The sequence below is a fragment of the Myotis daubentonii genome, chromosome 19 (assembly GCF_963259705.1).
Source record: "Myotis daubentonii chromosome 19, mMyoDau2.1, whole genome shotgun sequence".
Classification (NCBI taxonomy): Eukaryota; Metazoa; Chordata; class Mammalia; order Chiroptera; family Vespertilionidae; genus Myotis; species Myotis daubentonii.
In genome coordinates, this window is record NC_081858.1 from 25,490,392 (window position 1) to 25,517,809 (window position 27,418).

General features: G+C 44.9%; 1 protein-coding gene across 8 annotated transcripts; it reads left to right on the top strand.

Moving 5' to 3' along the window:
• Positions 1-84: 84 nt before the first annotated feature.
• EWSR1 (EWS RNA binding protein 1) lies at positions 85-27,418 on the top strand. Of its 8 annotated transcripts, none has more exons than XM_059676175.1 (18): positions 92-421; positions 5,096-5,132; positions 5,266-5,317; positions 6,548-6,671; positions 7,082-7,099; positions 11,032-11,218; positions 14,045-14,212; positions 15,626-15,837; positions 16,760-16,940; positions 19,688-19,725; positions 20,236-20,268; positions 21,079-21,197; positions 24,349-24,478; positions 25,049-25,171; positions 25,765-25,927; positions 26,306-26,403; positions 26,673-26,925; positions 27,057-27,418. In XM_059676175.1, the coding sequence occupies exons 1-18, from the start codon at positions 409-411 to the stop codon at positions 27,094-27,096; spliced, it is 1,989 nt and encodes a 662-aa protein (XP_059532158.1). In that variant the 5' UTR covers positions 92-408; the 3' UTR covers positions 27,097-27,418. The 8 variants fall into 8 exon arrangements, with proteins under 8 accessions (XP_059532165.1, XP_059532162.1, XP_059532158.1 ...); XM_059676176.1 differs by having other exon boundaries at positions 19,691-19,725; XM_059676181.1 differs by lacking the exon at positions 92-421 and adding an exon at positions 1,522-1,565.

Genomic DNA, 27,418 nt, shown 5'->3' on the forward strand with positions numbered 1-27,418 from the left:
GTTGTCCGGGCCCAGGGCCCCTCCCCCGCCTCCCGGCCTCCGCCTCCGCCTCCCTCCGCGGAGGGCTCTTCCGAGACGGTCCCTAGAGCCCGCGGACGTGACCACTGGGCACGACCCGGCCTCGCGTGTGGAACCGCTCCGCCCCGACACGCAGAGCCGCCCGGCCGCCGCCGGTCCCTCCGGGCGGTTTCTCCCCGCGCCTCACAGCCGCCGCCCTTCCCAGAGGCTCCGGGCGGGAGCGCGGGCGGGGGGCCGAGGACGCGATGGTTCCTCCCGCCGCCGCCGCCCCCCGCGGCCGGGCCCGATGGTAGCGCCCGGGGTTGCGAGCAGCGCGCCTGCGCAGTGCGGCGCCTAGGGGGCCAGGGCGAGGGAGACGGACGTTGAGAGAACGAGGAGGAAGGAGAGAAAATGGCGTCCACGGGTGAGTGCGGGGGAAACGCGGCCGCGCCGGCGACGGCCGGGGCGCCCAGGTCGGGGGCTGCCCGTCTCGGGGGGATGGTCGGGGCGGCCGAGTGGGGGTTTCGAGGAGGGGGTGAGGCCCCCGCCACGGTCCAACGAGCTAAAGGAGAGCCCGCTTCGCCCTCCCCTCCCCCACCGGGCAGGCCGGTTCTGGAATCTTCCAGCGCCCCCGCCGCCGCGCGCGGGGGGCTCGCGGCGGCGGGGGCGCGCGGGGCCTCCGGTGGTGTCCATTGTGTGGCGGTCGGGGCCCCGCGCTCCGGGCCGCCCGCCACGTGGGCGGGGCCTGCGGCCTCTGGGGCCCCGCGTGGCGGCGGGGTCGGCCCGGCCTGGAGCCCGGCGCCCCCAGGCTGGCGGGGGGCTGGCCCGGCGGCGGCTCGACCGGCCGCGAGCGTGCAGTCCCCTCGCTCTCACCACCACCCGCTTCCAGGGACCCGGGGGGCGAGTCTGCCTCCCCCGAAGCCCGAGGGGGAAGCGAAGACACAAGAAAGGCCGGCGGGGTCGGGAGCCGAGGGCCCCGTCATCCTTACGGCCCGACCGGGCTTCACCGGGCGGCGCTCCCGCCTTCAAAGCCCCCTCCATGCTTCCCCCCCCCAATAAAAAACAAATTCCGGTGTTCCCACGGGCTCCTTCCTGCCCCGGAAAGCAATCGAGGAGCTTCCCGGGGCCATTTTCCAGCCGAGGGCGAGCCGTGGTCTGACGAGACCCGTCCGGCTCGCGGGCTCCGCGGGGGAAAGGTCCGCCTCCTGGACCCGCGGAGACAAAAGGCCCGGCCGGCGCGCGAGGGAGGCGCGGGGGAAGCCGGCGGGCTGGTCGGTGGTGTCGGAACGGGGGAGGGCGGGCGGCTCGGGGGCAGGGGCTCGCCTATGGGTCCGGAGCGGCCCCCGGGGCCGGGCGTGTTTGAGGGGCGCGGCCGGCTCCTGCTCTTAACCCGCCGTGGCGGGCAGCGGCCCCGGGGGTGTCCTCAGGCCGCCTCGCTCCCGGCTTGCAAGGCCGCGCGCGGGAGAAGGAAGTGGAGAGAGACAGACAGACAGGCGGGAGACGCTCCGAGCTGTGATCTAAGAGGCCTGAACCCCGCGACCTGAGGACGGGGCTCAGGGCTGGAGCAGGTAGATGGCGGCTGTGGGGCGCCCCCGGGGGGAGATGGGGTGGCTGGGTCGGCCCGTCGTGGCGTCTCCTGCTCCCCACCGTGTCCTAGTTGCATTCCCGTTCCGGGGGGTGGGGGCTCAGGCGCGGGGCCGGTGGGGAGTCCGCGGGGTAACTGGGGTGACCTTCGGCTCCCCGCCCTTCCAAGTGGGGAGTTAGCGCGCCCTGCGCGGAGCTTCGGGGCCCTGCCGACCTCGGGGCAGAGCGTTTTGGCGCCGCCACGCCGCCCGTCCCGGTGCTCGTGTGGGCTGCAGACGGGTGGAGATCGCGGTCCAGTGTCTCCAAGCCGCTGCCGCGGGGAATGTCACGTTAGGTGTTTGGGGGTGTTTGTCCTCATTCGTATGATATACTAGAAGAGACTAAAAGTACAGGATGTGCCCATTTTATCAGAAGAACCGTGCAAACTCCCCATTAACTGCCCGTCAGACCAAGAAATGAGAACATGGCCCGCACTGGGCAGCCCCGCTGGGGTCACAGCCCTCCTCAGCCGCCCCTTTGTAGTGAAATCTAACGTAACCGGTGGCAGGTACTCCGAGCCGTGTTGGTGGGCTGCAGGTGGAGAAGTTTTCGTAAACAAAGTTTGTGCCTCCCTTAGGCTACCGACGCGGGGCTGGAGCGTTTGGACTCGCGCTGAGCTGGGAACATGGGTTGCTCCATGTCAGCTTTGCCAGTTTTGTGTTTTACATAACCGCTCTTGTAGGAAAGGCCTCTTGCAGACATTGGACTTAGATGTCAAAGATTTGGTATCATTTCTCAAGTAGGAACCTCAACAGAGTGTAGGCTGAAATATTCGATTTTTGTATGCTGCTCGGTGTGTTTACTTTGTGAAAACCGCCGGGAAGTGATTTGCATTTGCTTTTTATTTGCCGCATTGAGAGCACAGCTTGTGGTGCTATTGAAAAGCCTTAAGGCAGCGGTTCTCAACCTTGGCTGCACATTGGAATCACCTGGGAATCTTGTTAAAATCCTGATTTCTGGGCCTCGTCCTCAGGAAATTCTGTTCCTTTGTTACCAATGTTGTGGCCTCACTGAAGATTCCCAGGTGACTCTAATGTGCGGCCAAGGTTGAGAACCGCTGCCTTAGGTTTCTCCTTCAACTGCCTCCACGTTGGTTTCTCAAACAAAACAGTTCATAGCCTTTGGGCAGTTGATTTGATTATGCTGATGACTGGGGTTCTGAGTTGAGGGCGTAGGGAGGAAGGAAAGTAGGCAAAGTGTAGCAGTAGAAAGAGGAGCTGACTGAAAAGAGACGGACTCACCAAAATGCCCTCCGCCGAGTGGACTTTGAATGGAGTTGGGGTAGAAACCCCTCCTTGAAGAGCTGCAATGGCAACAACTGTTTGCTTTCATGTGAGGGACTTTTCTGAATGGAATAGAAAGGACCTTTTGTTTAGCTCTAATGGCAGTACTGTCTTGTAACATAGAATAAGATACGTATTTCTTGTGGAGAGCAAAGAATTGGGCAGAATTTTAAAAAATAACTAGTACTTTAGCCCTAGCTGGCTTGGCTCAGTGGATAGAGCCTTCGGACTGAAGGGTCCCAGGTTCCATTCCAGTTAAGGGTACATGCCCAGGTTGGGGGCTCGATCCCCAGTGTGGGGCATGCAAGAGGCAGCCGATCAATGATTCTCATCACTGATGAGAATGTTTGGGGGTTTTTGTCGTCATTCGTATGATATACTCTCTTTCTCTCCCCTCTCTTTCTCTCTCCCTTCCTCTCTCAAATCAATGAAAGGATATTTAAATTTTTAAAGAGATAATTACTTTAGCCCTGGATGGGGTGGTATACAATGGTTAGATCGTCAGCCTGCGCACTGAAGGGTCTCGAGTTCAATTCTGGTCAAGGGCACACACCTGGGTTGCAGTTTCATTCCCTGGCCCCAATTGTGCAGGAGGCAACAATCTCTCACATGGAGTGCGTGCTCGCTCTCTCTCCTCAGGTGAAGATTTAAAATAACTTTAAAAAACATGTTTAATTCAGTAGTGCTGTGAAAACTTCTTAATCATTTCATTTTGTTTTCACTATTTGTAGATCTTACTGGACCAGAATTTTTAGTCCTTTTTTATATACTTCATATGCAGAGGAAAATTACAGGAAGTTTTACTTAGAAAAAAAAAGAGGGGGGGGGGCAGAAAAATTGTGGCTTTTTTTTTATTGAAATAATTTTGAGTTTTAAAAAGATGACTGTACCTAAAACCAAATTCTTCCCCAAAAGATTAAGTGCTTTCTCTGCAAATAATCAAGATACTACCTTAACTTTGGTGAGGTTTATAATGTTCTAGCTTTTGAGTTATTGTACAGTTGTAGCTCTCATACAGTCAACAGCAAACCCTTTAAAACACTGAATTGAGATGACTGTTCTGTTTTCCACCAGTCCTGCTAGAGAATGCAGTTACCGTTAGTCTCCGTGAGGGAGCAATGGAAAGACTTTTTGAGGAGGTGTATCTACTAATGTAATCAACCTGGTATTGGGCATTGTAATGGCGCTTGCCTCCTTTTTGTATGAAGATAAAACTTCTGGTCCTGTTGGTTTGTCTTGTTCTCTGCTAGTCTTAGGATGATGATCATCTATTTGAAATGACAGCCTGTGGTCAAGGGGGGGTTGTGGTCATGGGAACTGCCAAGTATCTCTGCCAAATCAGCTGATCTTGACCTCATTCACTGGCACTGTGTTCAAACTTTGACTTAAACTGGCTTAGACTTATTTTGGGGATTGGTATTTAAGAAATAAGAGATATTCACCCCACCGGTATGGCTCAGGTATGGCTCAGCGGTTGAACCTCAACCTATGAACCAACAGGTTACGGGTTTGAGTTCCCATCAGGGCATATGTCCTGGTTGTAGGCTCGATACTCAGTAGGGGCTGTGCAGGAGGCAGCAATCAATGTTTAATCAATGTTTCTATCTCTATCCCTCTCCCTTTCTCTCTCTCTCTCAAAAAAAAAAAATCAATAACATTTAAAAAGAAGTAAGAGGTAATCATTCAGACCTATGCTGGCCCATAGCTTCTCTCTAAACCAGTGGTCGGCAAACTGCGGCTCACGAGCCACGTGCAGCTCTTTGGCCCCTTGAGTGTGGCTCTTCCACAAAATACCACGTGCGGGCGCACATGTACAGTGCGATTGAAACTTCGTGGCCCATGCGCAAAAGTCGGTACAGTGGGGCCTTGACTTACGAGTGTCCCGACTAACGAGTTTTTTTTGAGATACGAGCTGTCTCTCAGCTGATTTTTTGCATTGAGTTGACAGAGTAATTTGAGTTAACGAGCTCGGTGTCGGAACGAATTAAACTTGTAAGTCAAGGCCCCACTGTATTTTGTGGAAGAGCCACACTCAGGGGGCCAAAGAGCCTCATGTGGCTCGCGAGCCGAGCCGCAGTTTGCCGACCACTGTCTGTTAAAAGAGTTCATCTTCCTGCCACCTGAATTCCTGCCCCCTTTTTCCCCTTCTTGCCTTTGCTGACTTCACACTATTTTCTCCTTGTTTCCTCCAGATTACAGTACCTACAGCCAAGCTGCAGCCCAGCAGGGGTAAGTCAGTCTTTTACAACAGTATTTTGTGTGTAATTGATTAATGGAATGGAGCCTGCTTATAGTTGTGGGGGATTTAGTAATGGAATCTGAATGTTCTATATTCAGTTTTTGCATTTAATTTCTCTTACAGCTACAGTGCTTACACCGCCCAGCCCACTCAAGGATATGCACAGACCACTCAGGTAATCTTTAAGATAAATATATATGTAGCTGCATCCCTAAATAAAATGTTTCTATCAACCATTCAAACAATAGCCAGCACAATTCTTTTTCAAAAGTTAGGTAATAGAAAAGTGTAATGTGCTTGTAATAAAAATAACCAGGCATTTTAAACTTTCACAGTGGGAATGCCATTATATATGGATCCATCCCCAATCTGGGAGTTGCCAGCTCTCCATACCTTTCTAGTATCATTTCTCAAGTTAGGTACCCTGCTCCATGCTTGGTCCTTCTATGTATTCACCTTCTACAGAAGAAGGTGATATGACATCTGGCAAATGAAAACATGCAGGGCATGGATATTAAGGCATTTACCAGTGGTCAGACAGTAAGTGGAGGGTCAGCTTGTGTCACTACCTGTGAGAGGTTAAGGGTTCTTCAGTAAATGAGTCTGTGTTTAAAACCCTAGGCCAGCAGATTCTAGAAATTAGCTTCCAAGTGTTCTCAAGATCACCTCAAATTCTGAAATGGTCTGGCTTAAAAACGGGTACTAATAACTGCCATAGAAACATTCTAGAACAGGCAGAATGATGTGATGTCTCTGGCAGATACTACGTAACTGGTCATTCAGATCTAGAATACGATCATGCTAATATCTGAAAACACCTCATTTCTTGCCAATTTTCTGTATTACTGATGTCCAAGTTCAAAAGACAGTGCTGTTGATGTGTTAACCTTAAGGAGACATGCAGTGTTCTAGTTCATTTTCTTGGAGGTGAAATCTTCGTCCTACTGAAAATCTGGTTTTCAAAATTATCTGTAGATTTGATTTTCATTTTCCTTTCTCTTTGTTCGTTTTGTCTTCCTAATATTTGTTTCCAGTTGCTAAAACTGGTACACTTACTGCTGGTAATTATAGTACACCTGTTCCCTTATTGCTCATCCCTTGAGAGTGTCTTACTAGTCTCCTGTACAGTTAACTGTGATTTTGCCTAATTATCTCAGGAACTTTTTTGTAGTTAAATTTACAAAAATATGAGTGCATCAGATCAGGGAAAATTCATGTGATCAGGGAAAAGTAATGTGATCACTTGTCTTTTTTTTTTTTTTATCTTATTTGAAAACAATATTTTCAACTTCTAAATTTAAAAACTTAGAAGTAAATCGGGTGTGGGGTGTTTTTTTGTTGTTTTTCTCCATAAAAATACAAGGTTTATATAGCTGAAGTTTTTCCATCCATTTCCTTTGAGCAGGCGTATGGGCAGCAAAGTTATGGAACCTATGGACAGCCCACTGATGTCAGCTATACCCAGGCTCAGACCACTGCTACCTATGGGCAGACAGCCTATGCGACTTCTTATGGACAGCCTCCCACAGGTAAAGCCTGCCTTGGACATACTTCTGGGTCACAGCAACTAGGTGTTTGCTAAGAAGCTTGTTACTTGTGCTGTTTGGTCTATATTCTGGTCCATATCTTGGCATCTGGCATTCTTAGGAGGAGTTATTTTTTTTCTCCTTTTCCCTTATATTCTCCTTGAGGGATTGCTAATAGAATGTGGGTGGAATAAATTCCAAGGGAAAAAAGAACTTTTCCTTTAGCTATTTTATATAGTATATTGAATAATCTCACAGCAAAATGGCAAATATATAAAAGATTGTGCTAATGCTAATTTTGGGTAAGAATGAGCCTTCTTAAACTGAGCTGCTAAAAATATCAAACTGGTTTTCACATCTGTTTACTTCATCTGATAGTGTACCCTCTACTTTCTGTTTTGTGCTTTCCACAGTAGAAGGGACCAGTACAGGTTTGACTGTCCTGCTCATTCTTGCATGGGAAATGCTTTCCATCTTGTTTAACCCTGTAATGTTAACCCCATAGGTGTTTTCATTAGTTTAACCCTCAAACTTTCTAATGTCATACACAGCAAGGTGCTAATGGAAAACTGCTTCAGGTGCCATTTGCAGATCCATGCCTTTTTCTTTATGTGATTTTGGGGAAAGTTCTGCTTTTTTATTTTACATTTTTCTGTGTCAAGCCTTAATAATAGTTCACCTTCCCAAAGGTACTTCAGATGACTATTCCCCAGCTGACTTCCCCCCCATGGTCCCTGAAGGACAGGTGCATGATTAGATTTCTTTAGAGGTGAAGGCTGCCACCCTGCATGTCAATTATGTTTGTCTGTTTGTTGGTTTCCAGTCCAGACACATTTTATTTTCTATTTAAGTGATGATGATGAATTTTAATTCATATGTCTTAAAATATATATACATATATACATATATATACACATATATATGTAAGTGTGTGTGTGTGTGTGTATATATATGGCATTCCACAAACTAAAAAGTATTCTAAGAATTAGAATAGAATAAACTATCCTAATACTGGGGTTGAGAGTGGAGTATATGAAAATTATACAGTACTTTTATGTTCAGTATTGTGTAATTGTTTTAGGATTCCCTACCTTCTCCCCACCTACTCCCATCTTTATTATTGCTATTATTATTAAAGAATATTTAGTACAAAAATCTTACAGATGTAAAAACTTTTTTTCCCAATCACCTGCAGTTCTCTAAGTTATATATAGTCTATCAGAGTCTTTAGTGGGGAGAAACCTATTTGTAATTTATCTTATTGAGTGACAGTGTCCTGGATTTGATGGGAAGTACTCCCTAATCTAATACATATCTTGAATAGGTTGGGGAATGTTTAAACTTGCTGTTGGATTTTTAGCAGAGAATTTTGAAATTGTGGCATGAACTTCATGTATTCTAACAAACATTTTTTTATTGAGTTATAATTGACATAACAACAGTTTGGAGTGTACAGCATAATGATTTTATACTTTTATATATTGTGTTGTGAAATGATCACAGTAAGTCTAGTTCATCCATCAGCGCTTGGTTATTTTTTTCTTGTGATGAGAACTTTTAAGGTATATGCTTTTTGCAACTTTTTAATACATATGCATTGTTCTACTCCATTTTACATAAGGGACTTAAGCATCCTCAAATCACAGGGATCTGAAACCAATGCCCCACAGATACTGAGGGACAACTATATACAGTACAGCTGTATTTCATCATGACCTGTTTATTTTAATATAAGGAGCCCCATCGGTGTGGCTCAGTTGTTGAGTATAGACCTTTGAACCAGGAGGTCAGGGTTCAATTCCTGTCAGGTCACATGCCCAGGTTGCAGGCTCGATCCCCAGTGTGGGGTGTGTAGGAGGCAGCCTATCAGTGATTCTCATCATTGGTGTTTCTGTCTCTCTCTCCCTCTCCTTTCCTCTCTGAAATCAATAAAAATATATTTTTAACAAATAGATATAAGAAATATTTATATAGACTATAGTTTATGGAGGACTGTCATATCTCCCCTCATCCTCCCATGAACCTCTGGCATGAAGGAACAAAATTTAAACCTGATGAGCAAACTGAAACTGAACCAAACTACATAGGTCCTTGATAGGTAGGAAGTGGGTTCAAGCACACTTACCACTTTCCTCCTTAACCTCACACTGCCTTACGTGTAAAAGTCATTGGATAATTGTTGTAAGGAACATATCAAAGGACATTTTTCTCTTCTAGAATTTTTAAAATTATTTCATGAAAAGGAATCCTGTTTATAAATCTCAATTCATTAATTGGAATAGAAATTTTAAGCTTTAATTTTTACTGGTAAAGCTAAACAAAAATTAGATTTGTGTGATCTTTTTTGTTTTGTTTGTTTAATATATTTTTATTGATTTCAGAGAGGAAGGGAGAGAAAGAAACATCAATGATGAGAGAGAATCATTGATTGGCTGCCTCCTGCACACCCCCCTACTGGGGATCAAGCCCGGAACCCGGGCACGTGCCCTTGATGGGGATCAAATCTGGGACCCTTCAGTCTGCAGGCTGCCACTCTGTCTCTGCCCACTGAGCCACACCAGCTAGGGCTGTGTGATCTTTTAATACCTTTTTCCTTAAAGTTGTCAGTGCATGTGTTGTCTTTTTTGCTGTTGGGTTTTTTTTGGTTTTTTTTTTTATCATTTTGCTTTATTAATTTTTGCTCATTTTGCTTGGCTGCTTGTGTTGGTACTACAGATTAATTAAAAGATTATTAATTAACTCAGTGCCTTACTATAATCTTAGTACTACAAAACTCTGTTGCTGCATAGTTTTATGACATGAATTATTTCCCTAATCAGTTTTGTTTTTGTTTTTAATCTTGTAAATCTTCTAGATGGCCTGTCGTGTAGGGGGAAAATCTGTGTAGGATTAATAGTGTAGGTGGAATTAGATTCCAGTTAAATTTAATTAAATGAGTGCTCTGTGTGATTGACATTAGGACTCTGCACAAAACTGTTAATAAACGTTTAGATGAACAACATTCCAACTCAGAAAAACTTACACTGTTTGAGGCTTCCTGTTTTGTTTGAGAACAAAATTACTATCTTTGTGTATAATTAATTTCAGAATTTACCAAAAAGAAAAATGTTTGGGATGTAGAATATAGTTATTGTACCCTGTGAAGTTTAAGGTTCTAAATCTTAACTAAAATCACCAGTCTTCATTCATGACCTGTTAACACTGAAACTTTTTTTACTTTAATGAGATTTGGATTTTGCTTTGGGTATAAATGCTGATGACTAGAAGTAACTTTTAAAAATATATTTTATTGATTTCAGAGAGGATGGGAGAGGGAGAGAAACATCAATGATGAGAAAGAACCATTGATTGGCTGCCTCCTGCATGCCCCCAACGGGGGATCAAGCCTGCAACCTGGGCATGTGCCCTTGACCGGAATCGAACGCAGGACCCTTCCTTCCGCAGGCCAGCGCTCTATCCATTGAGTCAAACCAGCTAGAGCTGGATGTAACTTTTTTTTTTTTTTTTTTTTTTTTTTTTGGATGTAACTTTTTATTGTATGGCTCACTTGTGCTTACTGACCAGGAGGATGAATAGGAGGGAGGTGAGCCCAGCACCAGGAAAGGTTGTAACACCTCTCCCAGGAGAGGGAGCTGCAGATTTGGGGGCTGGGACGGGCGGTGTCAGACTTCCAGCCCGAGTTCCAGGTGAAAGGGCACGTGGATCCTGCCTGGTCCAGCAAAGACAGGAGCTAGAGAACTGTGAGAGCAGGTCTTTGTGACACGTGGCTGGGAAGTAGTAAGGAGCTCTAGGGTCTACCCCCAATATAGATGAGGAAAAAGGCCTTTGTGCCAGTGGTAGGTAAACAAGACAGGAACAGACCCGTGTGCTATTTTGATTTTAACGTGGTGATAAGCATTTTTTTAGTTACTTGTTACCTGAAACAAAATTAGCAGTTCTTAGAAGTGTTCACTCGTTAACATCTTCCACTAAACATTAAGCACATTCTCTAGAATTTCCAGTGTCCTTAAATTAAACATGAACTGCTCATGATGGAGTGCTTGGGACTGAAAACAAGTAATTTCAAATTGTGGGTTTTAATGTTAAAACCAGTACCTGGATACTTATTCGTAGCTATTTTAAGATGCTATGTCATTGCCTTTTATTTCCCTGCTTGAGAGGTTTGGGGGGGTACTTAAATTCAGAGAATTTAGGTTTTAAATATTGGTTTGTCACTGTTACTTTTACTGCAGGGGAAATATTTAATGGAGTTAAATACGGGATGGCTGAAAGTAGGTGGTTTACAAATGGTTCTGATAATGAGTGGTTAGGTAGATAGATCTCTGAGGAGCCAGAAATCTGACGCTCCTCTTGTTTGTTCCAGGTTATACTACTCCAGCTGCCCCCCAGGCCTACAGTCAGCCTGTCCAGGGGTATGGCACTGGTGCTTATGATACCACCACTGCTACGGTCACTACCACCCAGGCCTCCTATGCCGCTCAGTCAGCGTATGGCACGCAGCCTGCTTACCCGGCCTATGGGCAACAGCCGGCAACCACTGCACCTGCAAGGTAAGAGCACATTCTCCTAACTACAGTGCATTGGCTGCAGGTATTCAGGAGAGAGAGCAACTACACACACTTGTGATTTAGTTTCTTTTTAATAGCTGCTCTCGCATACACTTAGGTGTGGGTTTTTGGTTTGTGTCAACTCTCACCCGAGGATATTCTTTTTCCCATTGATTTTACGAGAGTGGAAGAGGGACAGGGCAGGGGACACACACACACACACACACACACACACACACACACATCGATTGTGTGCCTCCTGCATGCACCCCACCTGGGCTGGGAATTGAGCTTGCAATCAAAGCACATGCCCTAGACCAGAATCAAACCCGTGACCTTTCAGTCCAAGAACTGGAGCTCTAACCACTGAGAAAAACTGGCTAGGGCTATTTCATTAGTTGCTTTTTGTATGTGCCCTGACGGGGCATCAAACCTGCAACACTGGCATATCGGGACGATGCTCTAACCATCTGAGCTATTACCTGGTCAGGGCACTCAGATGTTGGCTATATTCTTAGTCATTAAAGTAATGCACTAGAACACACTACACATTATTCTCCATTTAGAGAAATGGTACCATCCGGGGGCCAAAATAAGGATGGTCAGTGTAGTTTCAGAAGGGAGACCTGCCGAAACCGGTTTGGCTCAGTGGATAGAGCGTCGGCCTGCGGACTGAAGGGTCCCAGGTTCAATTCCGGTCGGGGGGCATGTACCTGGGTTGCGGGCACATCCCCAGTAGGAGATGTGCAGGAGGCAGCTGATCGATGTTTCTCTCTCATCGATGTTTCTGACTCTCTGTCTCTCTCCCTTCCTCTCTGTAAAAAATCAATAAAATATATTTTAAAAAAAGAAGAAGAAGGGAGACCTTTTGGGATAGGAGGAAGCTATTGTATTAACTTTTCTAAAACCAGGAGAAAATTGTGTGGTTTACCTCAAAACAGAACAGCTAATGGTATTTTCACCTTTGGTTTTATTGGCCCCGTAAATGAGTAACAGCTTTCTCTTTGGGAAAACGTGTAGATAGGTTGGGGGGAGGGGGGTCATCATATGGTTTAAGAAACAATCATGTGACTCAATTGTCAGTAAAGGATATGTCCATACCTGGAAGTCACCTTAAGGAGTTGACATGATCTTTGTATTATGTAGTGGCTTGGTAATCCAAATATAACCGGCGAGTATAAATTCTTAACTGGGTACCCTGCTGTGGGGTGAATATTGGGGCAAAGTTCATACTCCATGACTGGTTAGCAGGTAAACATTATTAGTTATTACTTAACAGAAGATATTATTTGCTTTAGGCAGTACACTTAGGTGGTTTCTGCATACAGTCTTGACAGAACATTGGGTTCTGATTTGAAAGAAGTTTTTTTAGGGAATAAACAAGAGATCAACTTCTTAGCCTAGTCATTTTGTCTGCTGTAGAGTAAGAAATTAGCTCTGGCAAACACTCAAGAAATTCCTTCTAAAATGCACAGTGAGTAATCAGAGTTACTTGGTAGTTTAAATCTGCTAGACAGCCTGTGCAGTAAGAGCTAAGTAAACTAGCTGGTTCGTATAGGGCCTTGTTTCAATTGACTTAGGCATATCGGTGTCATCAAATGTTTAAGTCCCACTTGATGCTCCGTTGCAACAGGATATCCAAGCCATAGCTGGAGGGTTTTGTATATTAAATGGTTTTTTCTAAATCATCCTTTTTGGTTCCTTTTTTCTTAATTTTCAACATACCATTTTGAAACAGCTGTCTGTCTTATGATCAGTGACAGCTATTGCCCTTTCCACTGGAAAAAAGAGGGTTTATGACCTATTTCAGCTCTTTGGAGAAAGAAAGCAGTACTTCCCCACCCTCTCTGGTCTGCCTACTGATTCTTGGAGTTTTGCTTAAAATAGATCAAGCTTACTTTGCTACAGCTCTATTGCAGAATGTTAGAGCAAAGAGGTAATAGAAACCACTGTGGTTTTTTTCCTTAGTATTGGGATTAGTTTTCCTCACTTAACAAGGATATTTCCCAGGTCGTCTGAGCAGGAGGGGCTGGGGGGTATGTACCTGCCATGGTATTTCCATTATAGAAATTTTGAGGCAAGCTATGGCAGTCTGAGTTAAATGTTTCTTCAAGTCTGTTCTTAATGAATGAGAAACATAAATCCACAAGTAGTACAGATCTATAAATGCCATGGGCTTACAGAAATGTTACTGTAACCTAAAACTTGAATTGTTAAAGTTTTCTTGTTTGCTTTCAACCGTCCTTTTTGAGAAATAGCATTTTCTTTCCTAACAAATTACCTCCCCTCTCATATCACTTAAATTGACAACACAAAATATTGTAACTACCTTTTTATAGCTGTTAACATGGAACAGAGCACTATGGCCCTAACTGGTTTGGCTCAGTGGATAGAGTGTCAGCCTGCAGACCCAAGGGTCCAGGGTTCGATTTTGGTTAAGGATCCATATCTCGGTTGCAAGCTTCTCCCCAGGCCAGGCCCTGGTTAGGGCACATGTAGAAGACAACCAATTGATGTGTTTCTCGATGTTTCTCTCTGTCTTTCCCTCTCTCTTCCACTCTCTCTAAAATCAAGAGGGGGCGGATATCCTCAGGTGAGGATAAAAAACAGAAGCCTGGTGATGTCTCTTCTGTGGATGTGATTCATTCATTCCCTCCCTCTGTTCTCCAGCAAATACAATTGGACCGACACTGGGTTTGATGCAGTTCACTTTAAAATTGGATTTTCCAAACTCAGTCCTAATATTGCATATTGCTCATAGATTTGTAGAGTTCTTACCCAAGAGTTTTATGGTTGAGGGTGAAAAGTCTCACTTTATTCTTCTTTTAGACCACAGGATGGTAACAAACCCGCTGAGACCAGTCAACCTCAATCCAGCACAGGGGGTTACAACCAGCCCAGCCTGGGATATGGACAGAGCAACTACAGTTATCCCCAGGTACCTGGGAGCTACCCCATGCAGCCAGTCACGGCACCGCCATCCTATCCTCCGACCAGGTCAGTCTCTGCTTCTGCTTCCTTGGGTGATCTGTGTTATCTATTCCCAATGATAAGCCTGACCGCATATTGTTAACTTTAAAACCTCAGTCCTGGGTTCCCATAGCAGTGCCTGGCAGCCAGTAACTCTTCTAAGTACAAACAATATTCTTACCACTCCAGGTTCTTTTCAATTTGCTCTCAGTTAATTCAGATGGCTGAGAAACAGAAAGATTTGAAAGCAAGCAAAATGCAGGGCATTATATTTTTTAAAAAGAAACTTCACCTTGCCCTAACCGGTTTGGCTCAGTGGATAGAGCGTCGGCCTGTGGACTGAAGGGTCCCAGGTTCAATTCCGGTCAAGGGCATGTACCTTGGTTGCGGGCACATCCCCAGTGGGGAGTTACAGTTTATTTGTTCTGCATTCTTTGTCTTAGGTTAACCACACCAGCGTCTACAACATCCAGGTTTAGTTTCTTTAAAGTGTAGGAAGAACTGCAAGTTGTTTCACTCACATTTAAATTGAAGCAAGTTTTCAGACTTGCCTGAATTATGCACTAAAGTGTTGACTTAGTTTTGCCAGAAGAAATAACCCCCCTTTTGCACTCATTTCATTGGTTTGCACATTAAGAGCAGCAGGCAGAAACAGGCTTAGGAGCCAGTACAGCTGACTGGTAAGTGTCTCTGTGCAGCTTGGAGTAGCAGTGGACAGGCCTTCCAGCAGTTCTCCCACAGAGCCCACCTGCCCCTGCTGAGCTGGGAGCATCAATCTGGGGAGTTGAATAGCTACACTCGGTGAAGAGAGCTGTGTCCATGCAGCTGTGGGGAGAGATGGTGATAGAAGCTTAGTTTAATTGTGCTTTAAAATTTGTTTTTGATTATAATGGTTCATATGGAGTTTAATACCAGTTCCTTAAAGCTTTATTTCTGTTTAAGAATGTATCTTTGGTTCGATTCCCTGCCATATCAAAAAGTTGCATATCAGTGTAACATTCATCTTTCATACAGTGCCTTGATTCTGAAGTTACTTTATCCGTCTTGTCTTTATTAATGCCCAGATTTCATAGATGATTGACCTGTCTGAAAGTTTGAAACTATATATAGCAATTTGAAATATGTTTTTTTTTAATACATTTTTATTGATAGTATTACAGATATCCCACCCCCCACCCGGTCTTCACCACCCTATTGCCCTTTGGTTTATTTCTTCTTGTTCCCCCAACCCCACATCGAGTGAAATGTGTTTTTATTGATTTTAGGGGGGAAGGGAGAGGGATAGAGCGGTAGAAACAAATTCAAAAGGTTGATATGTAGAAGTAACTGCATTTTTTAAGGCTTTCTATATCACATGCTATGAATGTCTCTTGTATTTAGGGGGCTTGAAGGAATAAGCCTGTCCTTCCTAAAATGGTGTTTTTTCTTTCTTTCTTTCAGCTATTCCTCTACACAGCCGACTAGTTATGATCAGAGCAGTTACTCTCAGCAGAACACCTATGGGCAGCCGAGCAGCTATGGACAGCAGAGTAGCTATGGTCAACAAAGCAGCTATGGGCAGCAGCCGCCCACTAGTTACCCCCCCCAAACTGGATCCTACAGCCAGGCTCCAAGTCAATATAGCCAGCAGAGCAGCAGCTACGGGCAGCAGAGTGAGTTGCTAAGAGAGAAAACCAAATAAGAGTGATTATGTTTGGAGTTTCTGAACGTGGGGAAATGGTCTTTATCATTGTTTGCTTTTTGACTCCAGGGTGCATCTTTAGGGCATAGCATCCTGGCTCATAGCTTGGATGTCCCAATAAAGACTTCAGTGCTTTTCTTCACTTTAATTGTTACTAGTAGACCTTGCAAAAAAAAAAAGATTCGTAACTGGCTAGAGTACATGATTGGCACTGGCACCCTGGTCTCTCTGGGGAAGTTTATGCAGTGAGTGAAGTCAGCATTCCTATGGCCTGCCCATCCCAACTCAGTGCCAATGAGCAGGTAGTTAACTGAAGACTGCAGTGTGGACAGTCAAGTAAACACCATCTGTGTTTTTTATTTTGTTTACGTCCATAGGGGAAAAAAAGTTCCTCACAGGATACTTTTATATACGTAGTAGAGAAGTAATCAAAAACTCAAACCACCTTCACAATTTAATCTACCCAGATTGTTGTGTATGTGGGGGTTTTTTGTTTTTTTAATTAGGTTCCATTCATGGGCATGTGTTGTTATGACTATGAAATAAGTAGTGCTGCTTGATGGAGCCCAACCCTTAGCCATGTGCTAAAACCCTAAGAAACTGGCTCTATTTTTGGAGGTACCTTATAATCCAGAACCCTGTGCAAACTTTTGGCTAGAGGGCTTTTTGTTTGGGAATGGTTTATTCTAGGCTAACTATAGAAGGTTTACTTCACCTTTGACGAACCAGCACTTTTTGTTGAACTTAAAAGAGCCTATGATTAGAAGTGTGTTATCGAGGATGGTGCCTTGCTTAGTGCTTGGCACCTGAGAATTCTGTGATTCCAGGAGAGAGGACAACAGGCAGTGGTACGAATGCTGGTCCATGGCTTACAGATGTGACTCTTTCCTCAGGTTCATTCCGACAGGACCACCCCAGTAGCATGGGTGTTTATGGGCAGGAGTCTGGAGGATTTTCCGGACCAGGAGAGAACCGGAGCATGAGTGGCCCTGATAACCGGGGCAGGGGAAGAGGGGGATTTGATCGTGGAGGCATGAGCAGAGGTGGGCGGGGAGGAGGACGCGGTGGAATGGGGTAAGAGCAAACCTTTTCTCCTTTTACCTAATTTTGTTTCATCCATAGGATTTTCAATGGAAAGAAGGGACTGAAAGACATAAGAAATTTATTTCTACATTTCCATGGACAATCTGTTGAGCCCAAGCCATCTTCTAAAACATGGAAATGTCATCTTTATGGCATATATTAAGTGGCAGTCTGCTTTTTCCCTGCCAGTCTACTGGGTTGGGTTGGGGAAAACAAAGAATGGTTTTGAAATTAGAGCTTTCAGTTCCCTTCATGGTTTCCAGAGGTCAAAAGCCTCTGTGGGTAATAAATAGACTTGGGATGGAACACACACACCCTTCTAACAATCTAGGTTTTTAACTAATTGTCTCTGAATGGTTGTCTTGAAATACCTGGTGTATATACTGCTAAAAAGGAATGCAGCTGTTTTCCACAATGTTTGTCCCCAACTTCTGTTTGTACTCCGAACTGTTGAACATAATGCTGAAGATCTTGGTCCCCATAACCCCTTGAACTACAGCCTGAGGTGCACCTGGTACACAGAAAAATCCAATAGCTTTTTGCAGAGTAATGTATATAGTTAATTCTAGTGTTACTCCTTATTGGAGATTTTAAGAAGTCTAAATCGGTTTGACCATTTTGATTGATGGCACAATCTGGTTTAGAAAACTTTGTTTAGATCAATAACGTAACCCTGCTACCTGTGCCTGCCCTCCCCCTCCCTTCTCCCATCTCCTCTTTTCCTTTCTGGTATCTGTACTTTGATGAAGGTGAGGTATAATGTTGGTGGTTAACATAATCCAGAAGGCTTAGTTATGTGTGTGTTCTGTCCCGATATAAACTAGTATAAAAGTTATGCAGAATGCTCTATTAAGTATAAATTGGATTTGACGCCACTGTTGGTTCAAGGGAAAATTGAATAGGATTTCTTTTATAGAAGTGGGCTTCAAAAATAAATAGATTTAACATTTTTATCTTTAATTTTTATATTGGCAAATCTGTTAACTATTGGAAGGTACTGATATTCTGCATAACTTAAAAGTCTTTGGTGAAATCTTTATTGGAAAAAACAATTATTTTTACAACATGCAAAATTTTATGAATAATTTGGTATAAAGTAAAATCGATCCTCTGATTTGGAGAAGGTCATTCCATTATAAAGGTTTCACTTCTTTATGGATGTTTTAAAATAGACATAGACACTTGAAATTACTATCATCACGTCTCCAATCACCTAAAAGTCTTAGTATATTTCAATTGCAAAACCAATTTCAAATTTACTCATTTTAATACTTCAGAAGTAATAAATTCTGATTTTGCTAGACATTGCTGGGAGAGGGGCCCGCTCTTCCTGGATGAGAAGTCTCTCCTGGAGCCCTAGGAAAAAGTCATGGCTTTCCCCATAGGTCTTTCAACAGACTGGGCAGCAGTCCGTTGGACCCTTTGGGGACAGGACAGGGGCACCCCCCCTCTTTTTTATTGTGGTGTGGTGATGGTTTTCAGTGTCTTCTGCAGGTAAGGCACTCAATGTTGTTAACGTGCCCTTTTTCATTGCCTCAGTATTTTGATATTTTCATTGGCTGTTAAACGTGGAAACTTTTTAACATGCTTTGTCGCATTTATATGCTACAGGTTACAAAGTGAGAGCCTTGTATACACTTCAATACTTAAAAAGTACCCGTACTCAGTACTCAGCCGGCAGCATAATGAAAAGTGGGACTAGACACGGTGTCCATATGGAGAGGAAAAATATACATAGAATATTTTTAACAAAATGTTTTCATTGTATAAATGGAATCCTTCTGTAACTTTGGTAACTGCATACTTGTTGTTTGGTAATGAACCAGAGGAGGTATAATAATACTCTAGAATTGTGTAACATTAAAGTGTAAACTTTTGTGTTTAAAGAGAGAGAACATTTTATGGTGTGTACTTTAAAAAAAAAAAAAAGACAAAGCTGCATGCAACAGCTTGAAATTGTATATTCAGGTATTAAAGGTGCAATACTGGTTAGAGAAAACTCCGGGCCTCCCACTGAGGAGCTGCCTTTATTTAATTTAAAGAAGGAAAAAAGGCCCAATTCATAGTTTCTTCCCCTTTAAAGTATGTAAGGCAGTCACTTTATCCTGCCATTGTTGTTATTCTCAACTGATATGTCTGTAAAGTTGCACCCCCAGTCCATTTAGCCTTGGAATTGGTTGTAAATTTTCTTTTCACAGTGATTGTAAGTTCATTAGTGCCCTGAAATGTATGGCTTTATGCTGAAGATGGCTGGATGCGTCCTCTGGTGTGTGTTGTAGTCATTTAGTGCAGTTGTCTCCTTTATTCTGTGACTGGTTAGGGAGCCCAGGGTCTCACTTGGTTCTGCCCTGGGAGAGGTTGAGGGTGCACCTTTATGAACATGGAAAGGTTCATTACAAGTCGTCCCAGCTTGCTACTCCTCTACACCAAGCTCTCTCTGTTTTTCAGCTGATGGGGTGGGTGTTTGGGATCCATTTTCCCCCTCATTTGCCAAGTATTGCACTGTTAATACCAGCCCCCGAAATGAAAGGAACCCGCCACACAATCAGACAAGCAAGGTTGTATATAAAGGAGATTTGAGCAAGCTGCCCTGAAGAAAGGCATAGTGACAAGATGAGAGAGATGCATTGTTTGGAGATGTTTAGCCAGTGCCCTTCTTCCCCACGAGCCCCCCCAAGGCTCAGAGCGGTACTGGCTTTTAAAGGGAAAGGCCTTCATTTCTTCGTTTATCCCCCCAGCAGCGCTGGAGAGCGAGGTGGCTTCAATAAGCCTGGTGGTAAGTTTTTGAGTATTACCATGGATAGTGTTTAAAAAAAGTCAGTTTTTAGAAAACTATAATTTTTTATTAGTTTCATAAGCGGTTTAAAAATGATCTATACGAAAGAGACTAATGGGTACTGCCGGCATTGTCTTAGGGGTAATAAGGTTAACCTATGGTTACAAAACAAAGGGTAACTTGATATTGATCAACTGCTTCTGTAATATGGGGGAGAATACATTTTTTTAAATTTGGTTTATTTGGAGGAAAAATTTTGACTTAAATTTAACACTAATTTGGCACATAAGCATTGAGAGTGTATTTGGTTAATGGTTTAAAAGAAAAAACCCTAGAAACCTTTCACAAATGTTAAAGGGGCACTGCTCCATTTTAGCGGTGCGGGTCATTTTGAATTTAATGAAGCCCCATCAAATGGTGGTATAGTAGATAGTTATGTGTGTTTGTAAGGTTTTGTAGCTTGCAAGGCATGCACTAATAATATTTTCTATGATCTTTCCTGGTTGGCAGGACCCATGGATGAAGGACCAGATCTTGATTTAGGTAATTTTGAATTTTTATCTTTTACACTTTCACGCTGTGCATTATACACGGGTAGCACACAAGTGAGTGTGTGGTAGAGTTTAGCAGCCTCATCGTGAATGTGATATTCTTGGTGTCAAGGGCAGTTTGGGGCTTCCTTTTATGAAAAGCATCTACTCACCCTAGCCCAGCCGTGGGCAAACTAGGGCCTGCGGGCCGATCCGGCCCGTTTGAAATGAATAAAACTATTGAAAGAAAAGACCGTACCCGTTTATGTAATGATGTTTGCTTTGAATTTATATTAGTTCACACAAACACTCCATCCATGCTTTTGTTCTGGCCCTCCGGTCCAGTTTAAGAACCCATTGTGGCCTTCGAGTCAAAAAGTTTACCCACCCCTGCCCTAGGCCGTTTGGCTCATTTGGTAGAGCGTCGGGCCGCAGACTGCAGGGTCCTGGGTTCGATTCCAATTAAGGGCACCTACTTTGGTTGCCAGTTTGATCCCCAGCCCTGGTCGGGATGTGTGCGTGATGCAGCCATTCAGTGTGTGTCTCACACATCGACGTTTCTCTCTGATTCTCCCCTCTCTCTAAAATCAATGGAAAAATATCCTCGGGTGAGGATTAACCCCCCACCCCCACCCCCCAAAAAAGTATCTACTCATAATAGCCTTAAACAAAATAAACCAGAAGTTTCATGGCTTTCTTATTAGTCTGGTTAGTAGTTCTCCTAGTTTTGTGATGAATACTAGCAGTCAACAGGGACCAGTTGGTTAATAAGCCTCTATACGAACATGACAGTAACTCCCTTCTGTCTTCTTTATTCTGGAAGGCCCACCTGTTGATCCAGATGAAGACTCTGACAATAGTGCCATTTATGTGCAAGGTTTAAATGACAATGTGACTCTAGATGACCTGGCAGACTTCTTCAAGCAGTGTGGAGTTGTTAAGGTAAGTTAGAGCATGACCATGCAATCTGGCAGGTGTTCCAATCACAGAGCATTTTAAAGAGATTCAGTTGCTGTTAAGAGTAGTTTCTGAAGTTGACTGATTTTTCTTTCTGGATGTATTGTGGCTTGTTCCTTAACATACCAAAAAATCAATTTTTTAATTGAGTATTTTTTCAAAAAGAAATAGTTTTAACTTTGAGAGGGAGAGAAACACCGGTTTGAGAACGCGGCATCGATTGGCTGCCTCCTGCACACCCCATACTGGTGATCGAACCGGCAAACCCTTGGTGTACGGGACGACATCCAACCAACTGAGCCACACCGGCCAGGACAAAAACCTTATTTTAAAAAGTGCTAAACATGGTTTTAAGCATACTTGATAACTTGACCATAAGGCAGTACTATTGTGGGACTATACGAGGGTCAACCAGAAAAAAGCCATTGGAGTTTACATATAGCAGGGAACATAGTCAAAAAGGAATAGAGTATGTTAAATGATAGAGGAAAACAATACAGCAAGGAGGGCAGGCATAAAAGGAAAGGAACGGAAGCATCCATATGGCTCGGAGTGGAGACGGTATTTCAGAATAATGGGGGGAATAGCAAGTCGGGTCCTGGGGCAGGAGCCTCCCTGGCAAACTCAAGGGAGTTGGTGTGACTACAAAGTTTTGATCTGAGTTACTGGACTGGTGGTGGGGTTGTTAGGTGGGGAAGACTAAGAAATGGATTTTGAGACAGGAAGGTAGGGTCCCTAGAACAGAAGCTCAAGGTAAGTACATTCTCTTAAAACAGTTGGGTTGATTCTGGGCTTTCACTCTATAAGCCATGCTGCAGTGAGCGTTCTCGTACACAGCTCCTAGTGCCGGTGCGCTAGCTTCTCTACTGTGTGTACAATCATTCTTGTTATTCACGGTGGTTCTAAAAGTCACTACAAACACTTGAGTTAATGAAGGCATATCTCAGGTAGGTTATAACCCTAAAAACAATTCATCCGGTAGTTCTATATTTTACAAAGAGAAAAGGAAGGTCCATCGTGGTGACTGCCTGAATTGGTATTCAGATTTTCCCAGCTCGCCTCAGCATTGAATCTCCCTGCGCTGCCTGCCCCTCCCCTACAGTGTCCATCCTTGGGTCATCTGTAGAGAGAATGGGAATGAGAGGGCAAAGTGTTGTCTTGTGTGACCTCAGCTGAGTGAGCATGTGCATCAGGCAACTTAAAAATTTTGCCACTCCGCCCTGACCGGTTTGGCTCAGTGGATAGAGCGTCGGCCTGCAGACCAAATGGTCCCAGGTTCGATTCCAGTCAAGGACATGTACCTTGGTTGCGGGTACATCCCCAGTGGGGGGTGTGCAGGAGGCAACTGATCAATGTTTCTCTCTCATCGATGTTTCTAGCTCTCTATCCCTCTCCCTCTCTGTAAAAAATCAAATATTTTTTTTAAAAAAAATTTGCCATTCTGCATGTGTACACATAACCACAAAAGTGCTGTTAGTATTGATTTTGGAGTTTATAAATTTTTATTTCTGAGAGTAGGCAAATTTGTATATATTTAATCCATAAAGGATGAGGATCAGCTGTACCCAGGCATAAAATTGCTTAAGGTATGTACATGTTTAACTTCACAAGTTAATGGTATGGCCGACCACTTAGACTCCCGACAGTATTACTGATTCACATTCTCACCACTACTGGGAATCATCTTTCAACTTGCTGATTTTTCGATTTGCTTTTTCCCTGTATGCCATCTTCTGGGAAATGTGTTTGTGTCTTATTTTTCATTGGGTTGTCGATTTATATTATAGTTATTTATATTGTCTGAATGCTGAATAGAAAGTTCCACCCCTACCTGGATCTATTTCTTGGTTGTCTTGTGTACTTTTTGTTAATTTGTGTGATCCTGTGTTAATAGCAGATAATTACTATGTCGTTGTGCTAAATCTTAGCTAGTCAGACAAATTACTCTGCTTTGCTCTTTTTCTTCAGGAATGTTTTGCTATACTCCTTGCCTCTTTTGTATATATTTTGGAATCCATTTATGAAGCTCCTTAAAACGCCAAATTGGGTGTTTACTGAATCTATAAGACAGCTTGAGAATGATTTTTTATAATACTGAATCATCTTTTTTTCTCATGAACATTGTATGTCTCCATTTATGTCTTATAATGGAGATTATAAAAGTATATATTCCCATCATTCAAGCCACTTTGAGTCTTTATGTAAATGTCCCTTATTAAAGCATAGGTGTCAGTTACAACCTGTATATAAGCATTGTACCTTTTATACATTTTTTTAATTGATTTTAGAGTGGAGAGAGATAGAAACATCAGTGATGAGTGAGAATCATTGATCGGCTGCCTCCTGAATGCCCCACACTGGGGATCAAGCCCGCAACCCTGGATATGTCCCCTGACCAGAAATCGAACCGTGACCTCCTGTTTCATACATCAACACTCAACCACTGGGTCACGCCAGCCAGGCGCACCTTTTTTTTTTTAAGCCCTATAATCAGACTTTCAAGCATCTCTAGGTATAAAAACAAATGTATAGATTGGACTTGGATCATGTTCACATTTTATACAAAACACACACATGAAGCTATATTCTTGAACGATGTGGCTCCTGAACTTAAGCCAACTGCATCTGGTGTTCAGCTGAGAAACTAGTGATCTGTTCTGGCTCTGGAGGAAAAACCAGCTGTGTTGTACTTAATTAAGAACACACAGCCCTATCTACTGTACTTAATGATTTGAAGGCTGTTTAACTCTGCAAGTCCTTTCTTAGGTGGTCCAGCATGGATTCCGTCGCTGGGTGCCTATAGTGTGGGCACAGACAGAATGGAGTGTGTGCAAGGACACCAGGAGAAGGCAGCTAGGGAAGGAGTGGGACCCACACTGTTCACAGGCACACTTTGAGCCTATTTTGGTTCTTAGGATAAAACACATCTGGGGGAGGGAGGAATAATTTTATATATTTGTTGTAGCAATTTAAGAAATAAGTCACCCATAATTCCGCCACTCAGATAAATTAACATCTTACTGAACATGAGTTTGTGAAAGATTGTTGCCAGGGACTTGTCTGAATTTCATGTGGACTTTTTCCTCAAAAGACAAGTATATTATGATCACAGTCCCCTGTGCTGTTTGTTGCCTAGATGAATAAGAGAACAGGCCAGCCCATGATCCACATCTACTTGGACAAGGAAACAGGGAAGCCCAAAGGCGATGCTACAGTGTCCTATGAAGACCCGCCGACAGCCAAGGCGGCAGTGGACTGGTTTGATGGTAGGACATTTGGCATCAACCAGGGTGTGCTCGCTGCATCTAACTGCCTGGGGCTTCTAGCAATGCTGCCTGTGTCAGCTCTCAGGGAAAGAGGGCTTTGCTAATAGATTGAATTCTGACTGTTGGGACATCATTCTGACGTGGTTCTCTAAACACAGACATCAGGAGGTACAGAAAACCCACAGACATGTTAGCACTGTACTTTTTAATTTATCTGTGGCCTTGACATTGATGCTGAGATTTTACTTCAGGCAAAATCAGCCCGAACGTGTCAGAGGACAGGTCCTGGCCCTCCTCTCTCGGCACTTCCTGTCCCTACTTCCCACCCTGCGCTGGACAAGGGTCCCACCCCCACCCCCACCCCCAGCTTACTTTTCCTCGAGGTTTTAAGTATGTCTAAAGGCTTTTTTCTGGTCCTTCCAATAAGGCTCTTAGATTGTGGGCAGGGCCCACTGGTGCAGCAGGGTGAGGGGGTAGGTGAAAAGGGGTGGTCTCCCTTGCCTAGTCCTTCAAGAAGGAAGGAAGAGTTGAAGGTTGGGAGTAATTGCTGTTCTGTTGTCTCGTTTCTAGGGAAAGATTTTCAAGGAAGCAAGCTGAAAGTTTCCCTTGCTCGGAAGAAGCCGCCAATGAACAGCATGCGGGGGGGCATGCCACCCCGAGAGGGCAGGGGGATGCCGCCGCCGCTCCGAGGAGGTAGGCACCGACCCCCGCTTGGACCTAGGCCGCGGCTGCGTTGAAAGTTTTTAAAGACACTTATCTTGGAGAAATTTGGTTTCTAGAGTAGACAAGCTAATTAGAAATATAAAAAGGGGGCGTAATATTAGACTGCTGAATGCTGGGAGTGCCGTGGCCGGTGTGGCTCACCTCAGCACAGTCCTGTGTCCTTCCGAGGTCTCGGGTTCGATCCCAGTTGGGGCACGTGTGAGAGGCAACTGATTGATGTATCCCACGTCAGTGCTTCTCTTTAAAAAAAAAAAGTTTATGGGAGTAAAAGGAAGCCAAGAACATAACCTTGGTTAGTCAGCGAGGCTGGAACCCCCGGGAACACTGCCTGGGTGTCAACCCTGGGGCTGTCGCATTTATGCTGCGTTGGTCTCTCCATCTGTATGAAAACACTGCCCTCCTACAACTGCTGTGGGAGCTGTGGCTTCCCAGCCGCACGGCTCCTACCTGTGCTGTTCAGGACCTTGGGCTTGTGGGAAAGGGGCCAGATGGGGCCATGACGACGGTGGCCATTTCCCTGAAGCAAACCTGGCGCTCTAAAGGGTGGTGGTTCTTTATTTCAGGTCCGGGAGGCCCAGGAGGCCCCGGGGGACCCATGGGTCGCATGGGAGGCCGAGGAGGAGACAGAGGAGGCTTCCCCCCAAGAGGGCCCCGGGGCTCCCGAGGAAACCCATCCGGAGGAGGAAACGTCCAGCACCGAGCGGGAGACTGGCAGTGCCCCAATCCGTACGTGCTTCTCTTGGCAAACTGATAGCCTGCTAGTGACGTCACTCCACATCTTGCCCTGTTCCCATTCTGTTCCCATTCTGAAGAGAAGTAGGATGATGACTGACTGCTATTGGGGGGCGCGGGGGCTAATCAGTCACTTACCAGCTGCTTCAGAACCTCCTAAAGGTCACAGCTCTGCTGGACTCTCGAGTCACAGGTATGAGGTCGTACAGACGTATTGCTGCCTGAGGCTCTAGTTCTGAAGCCATTTTGTGGGGAGTTTGACCCAGGACCTATTGGTGGTAGTGGAGAGTGTGCCTGCTGACAGGTTGTCTTTGCTTGTTCGACCCCCTTAGCTCAAATAACTGATGCTTCCTATTGTACAATTTCACGCAGGGGGTGTGGAAACCAGAATTTCGCCTGGAGAACAGAATGCAACCAGTGTAAGGCCCCGAAGCCTGAAGGCTTCCTCCCGCCACCCTTTCCACCCCCGGGTAGGTACAGGTTTGGGGAGCGTCCCTCAGCTTCTTGGTGCTAACCCTCTTATTACCTTGGTGGGCTTGGTCACCACAGCTGTCCACTGCTCAGAACCAGGTCAGTGGTTGCAGTAAGTGCATCTGGGCCCTTAAGTGCCGTCATCACTGCTAAATGGTGGCCAACCCAGATGTCCCGACCAAGTGAGGGCTCTGCTCCGGGAGAAGCGCAGAGCTTTTGCGTCCACCCGTTCTGTCTTGCCACTGATCTGTCCTTTCTCTTACCTCAGGCGGCGACCGTGGCAGAGGTGGCCCTGGGGGCATGCGGGGAGGAAGAGGCGGCCTCATGGACCGCGGTGGTCCTGGTGGCATGTTCAGAGGTGGCCGTGGTGGAGACAGAGGTGGCTTCCGTGGCGGCCGGGGCATGGACCGCGGTGGCTTCGGTGGAGGAAGACGAGGTGGCCCTGGGGGTCCTCCTGGACCTTTGATGGAGCAGATGGGAGGAAGAAGAGGCGGGCGTGGAGGACCTGGAAAGATGGATAAGTATGTGATGGTGGGACCGGCTCTGTCAGCAGGCAGGAAGCTCCCCAGGACTCGGGTCTGTGGAAGGGGTTCCTTTCCTCCCCATTTTAACCCGCGCCTCCTCCTTCCCCCCTTTTCTTTCCCCCTCGTAGAGGTGAACACCGTCAGGAACGCAGAGACCGGCCCTACTAGATGCAGAGACCCCGCAAGCTGCGTTGACTACCAGATTTATTTTTTAAACCAGAAAATGTTTTAAATTTATAATTCCATATTTATAATGTTGGCCACAACATTATGATTATTCCTTGTCTGTACTTTAGTATTTTTCACCATTTGTGAAGAAACATTAAACAAGTTCAATGGTAGCGTGCTGAGTTTTTTTTTTTTCTCTCCTTTTAAAGATGGTTGTTTAACTAAGACTAATGGGAACCCCTTGTGAGCATGCCCAGTATCATTGTGGGGAACCAAGAGGGCCTCTAACTGTAACAATGTTCATGGTTGTGATTTTTTTTTT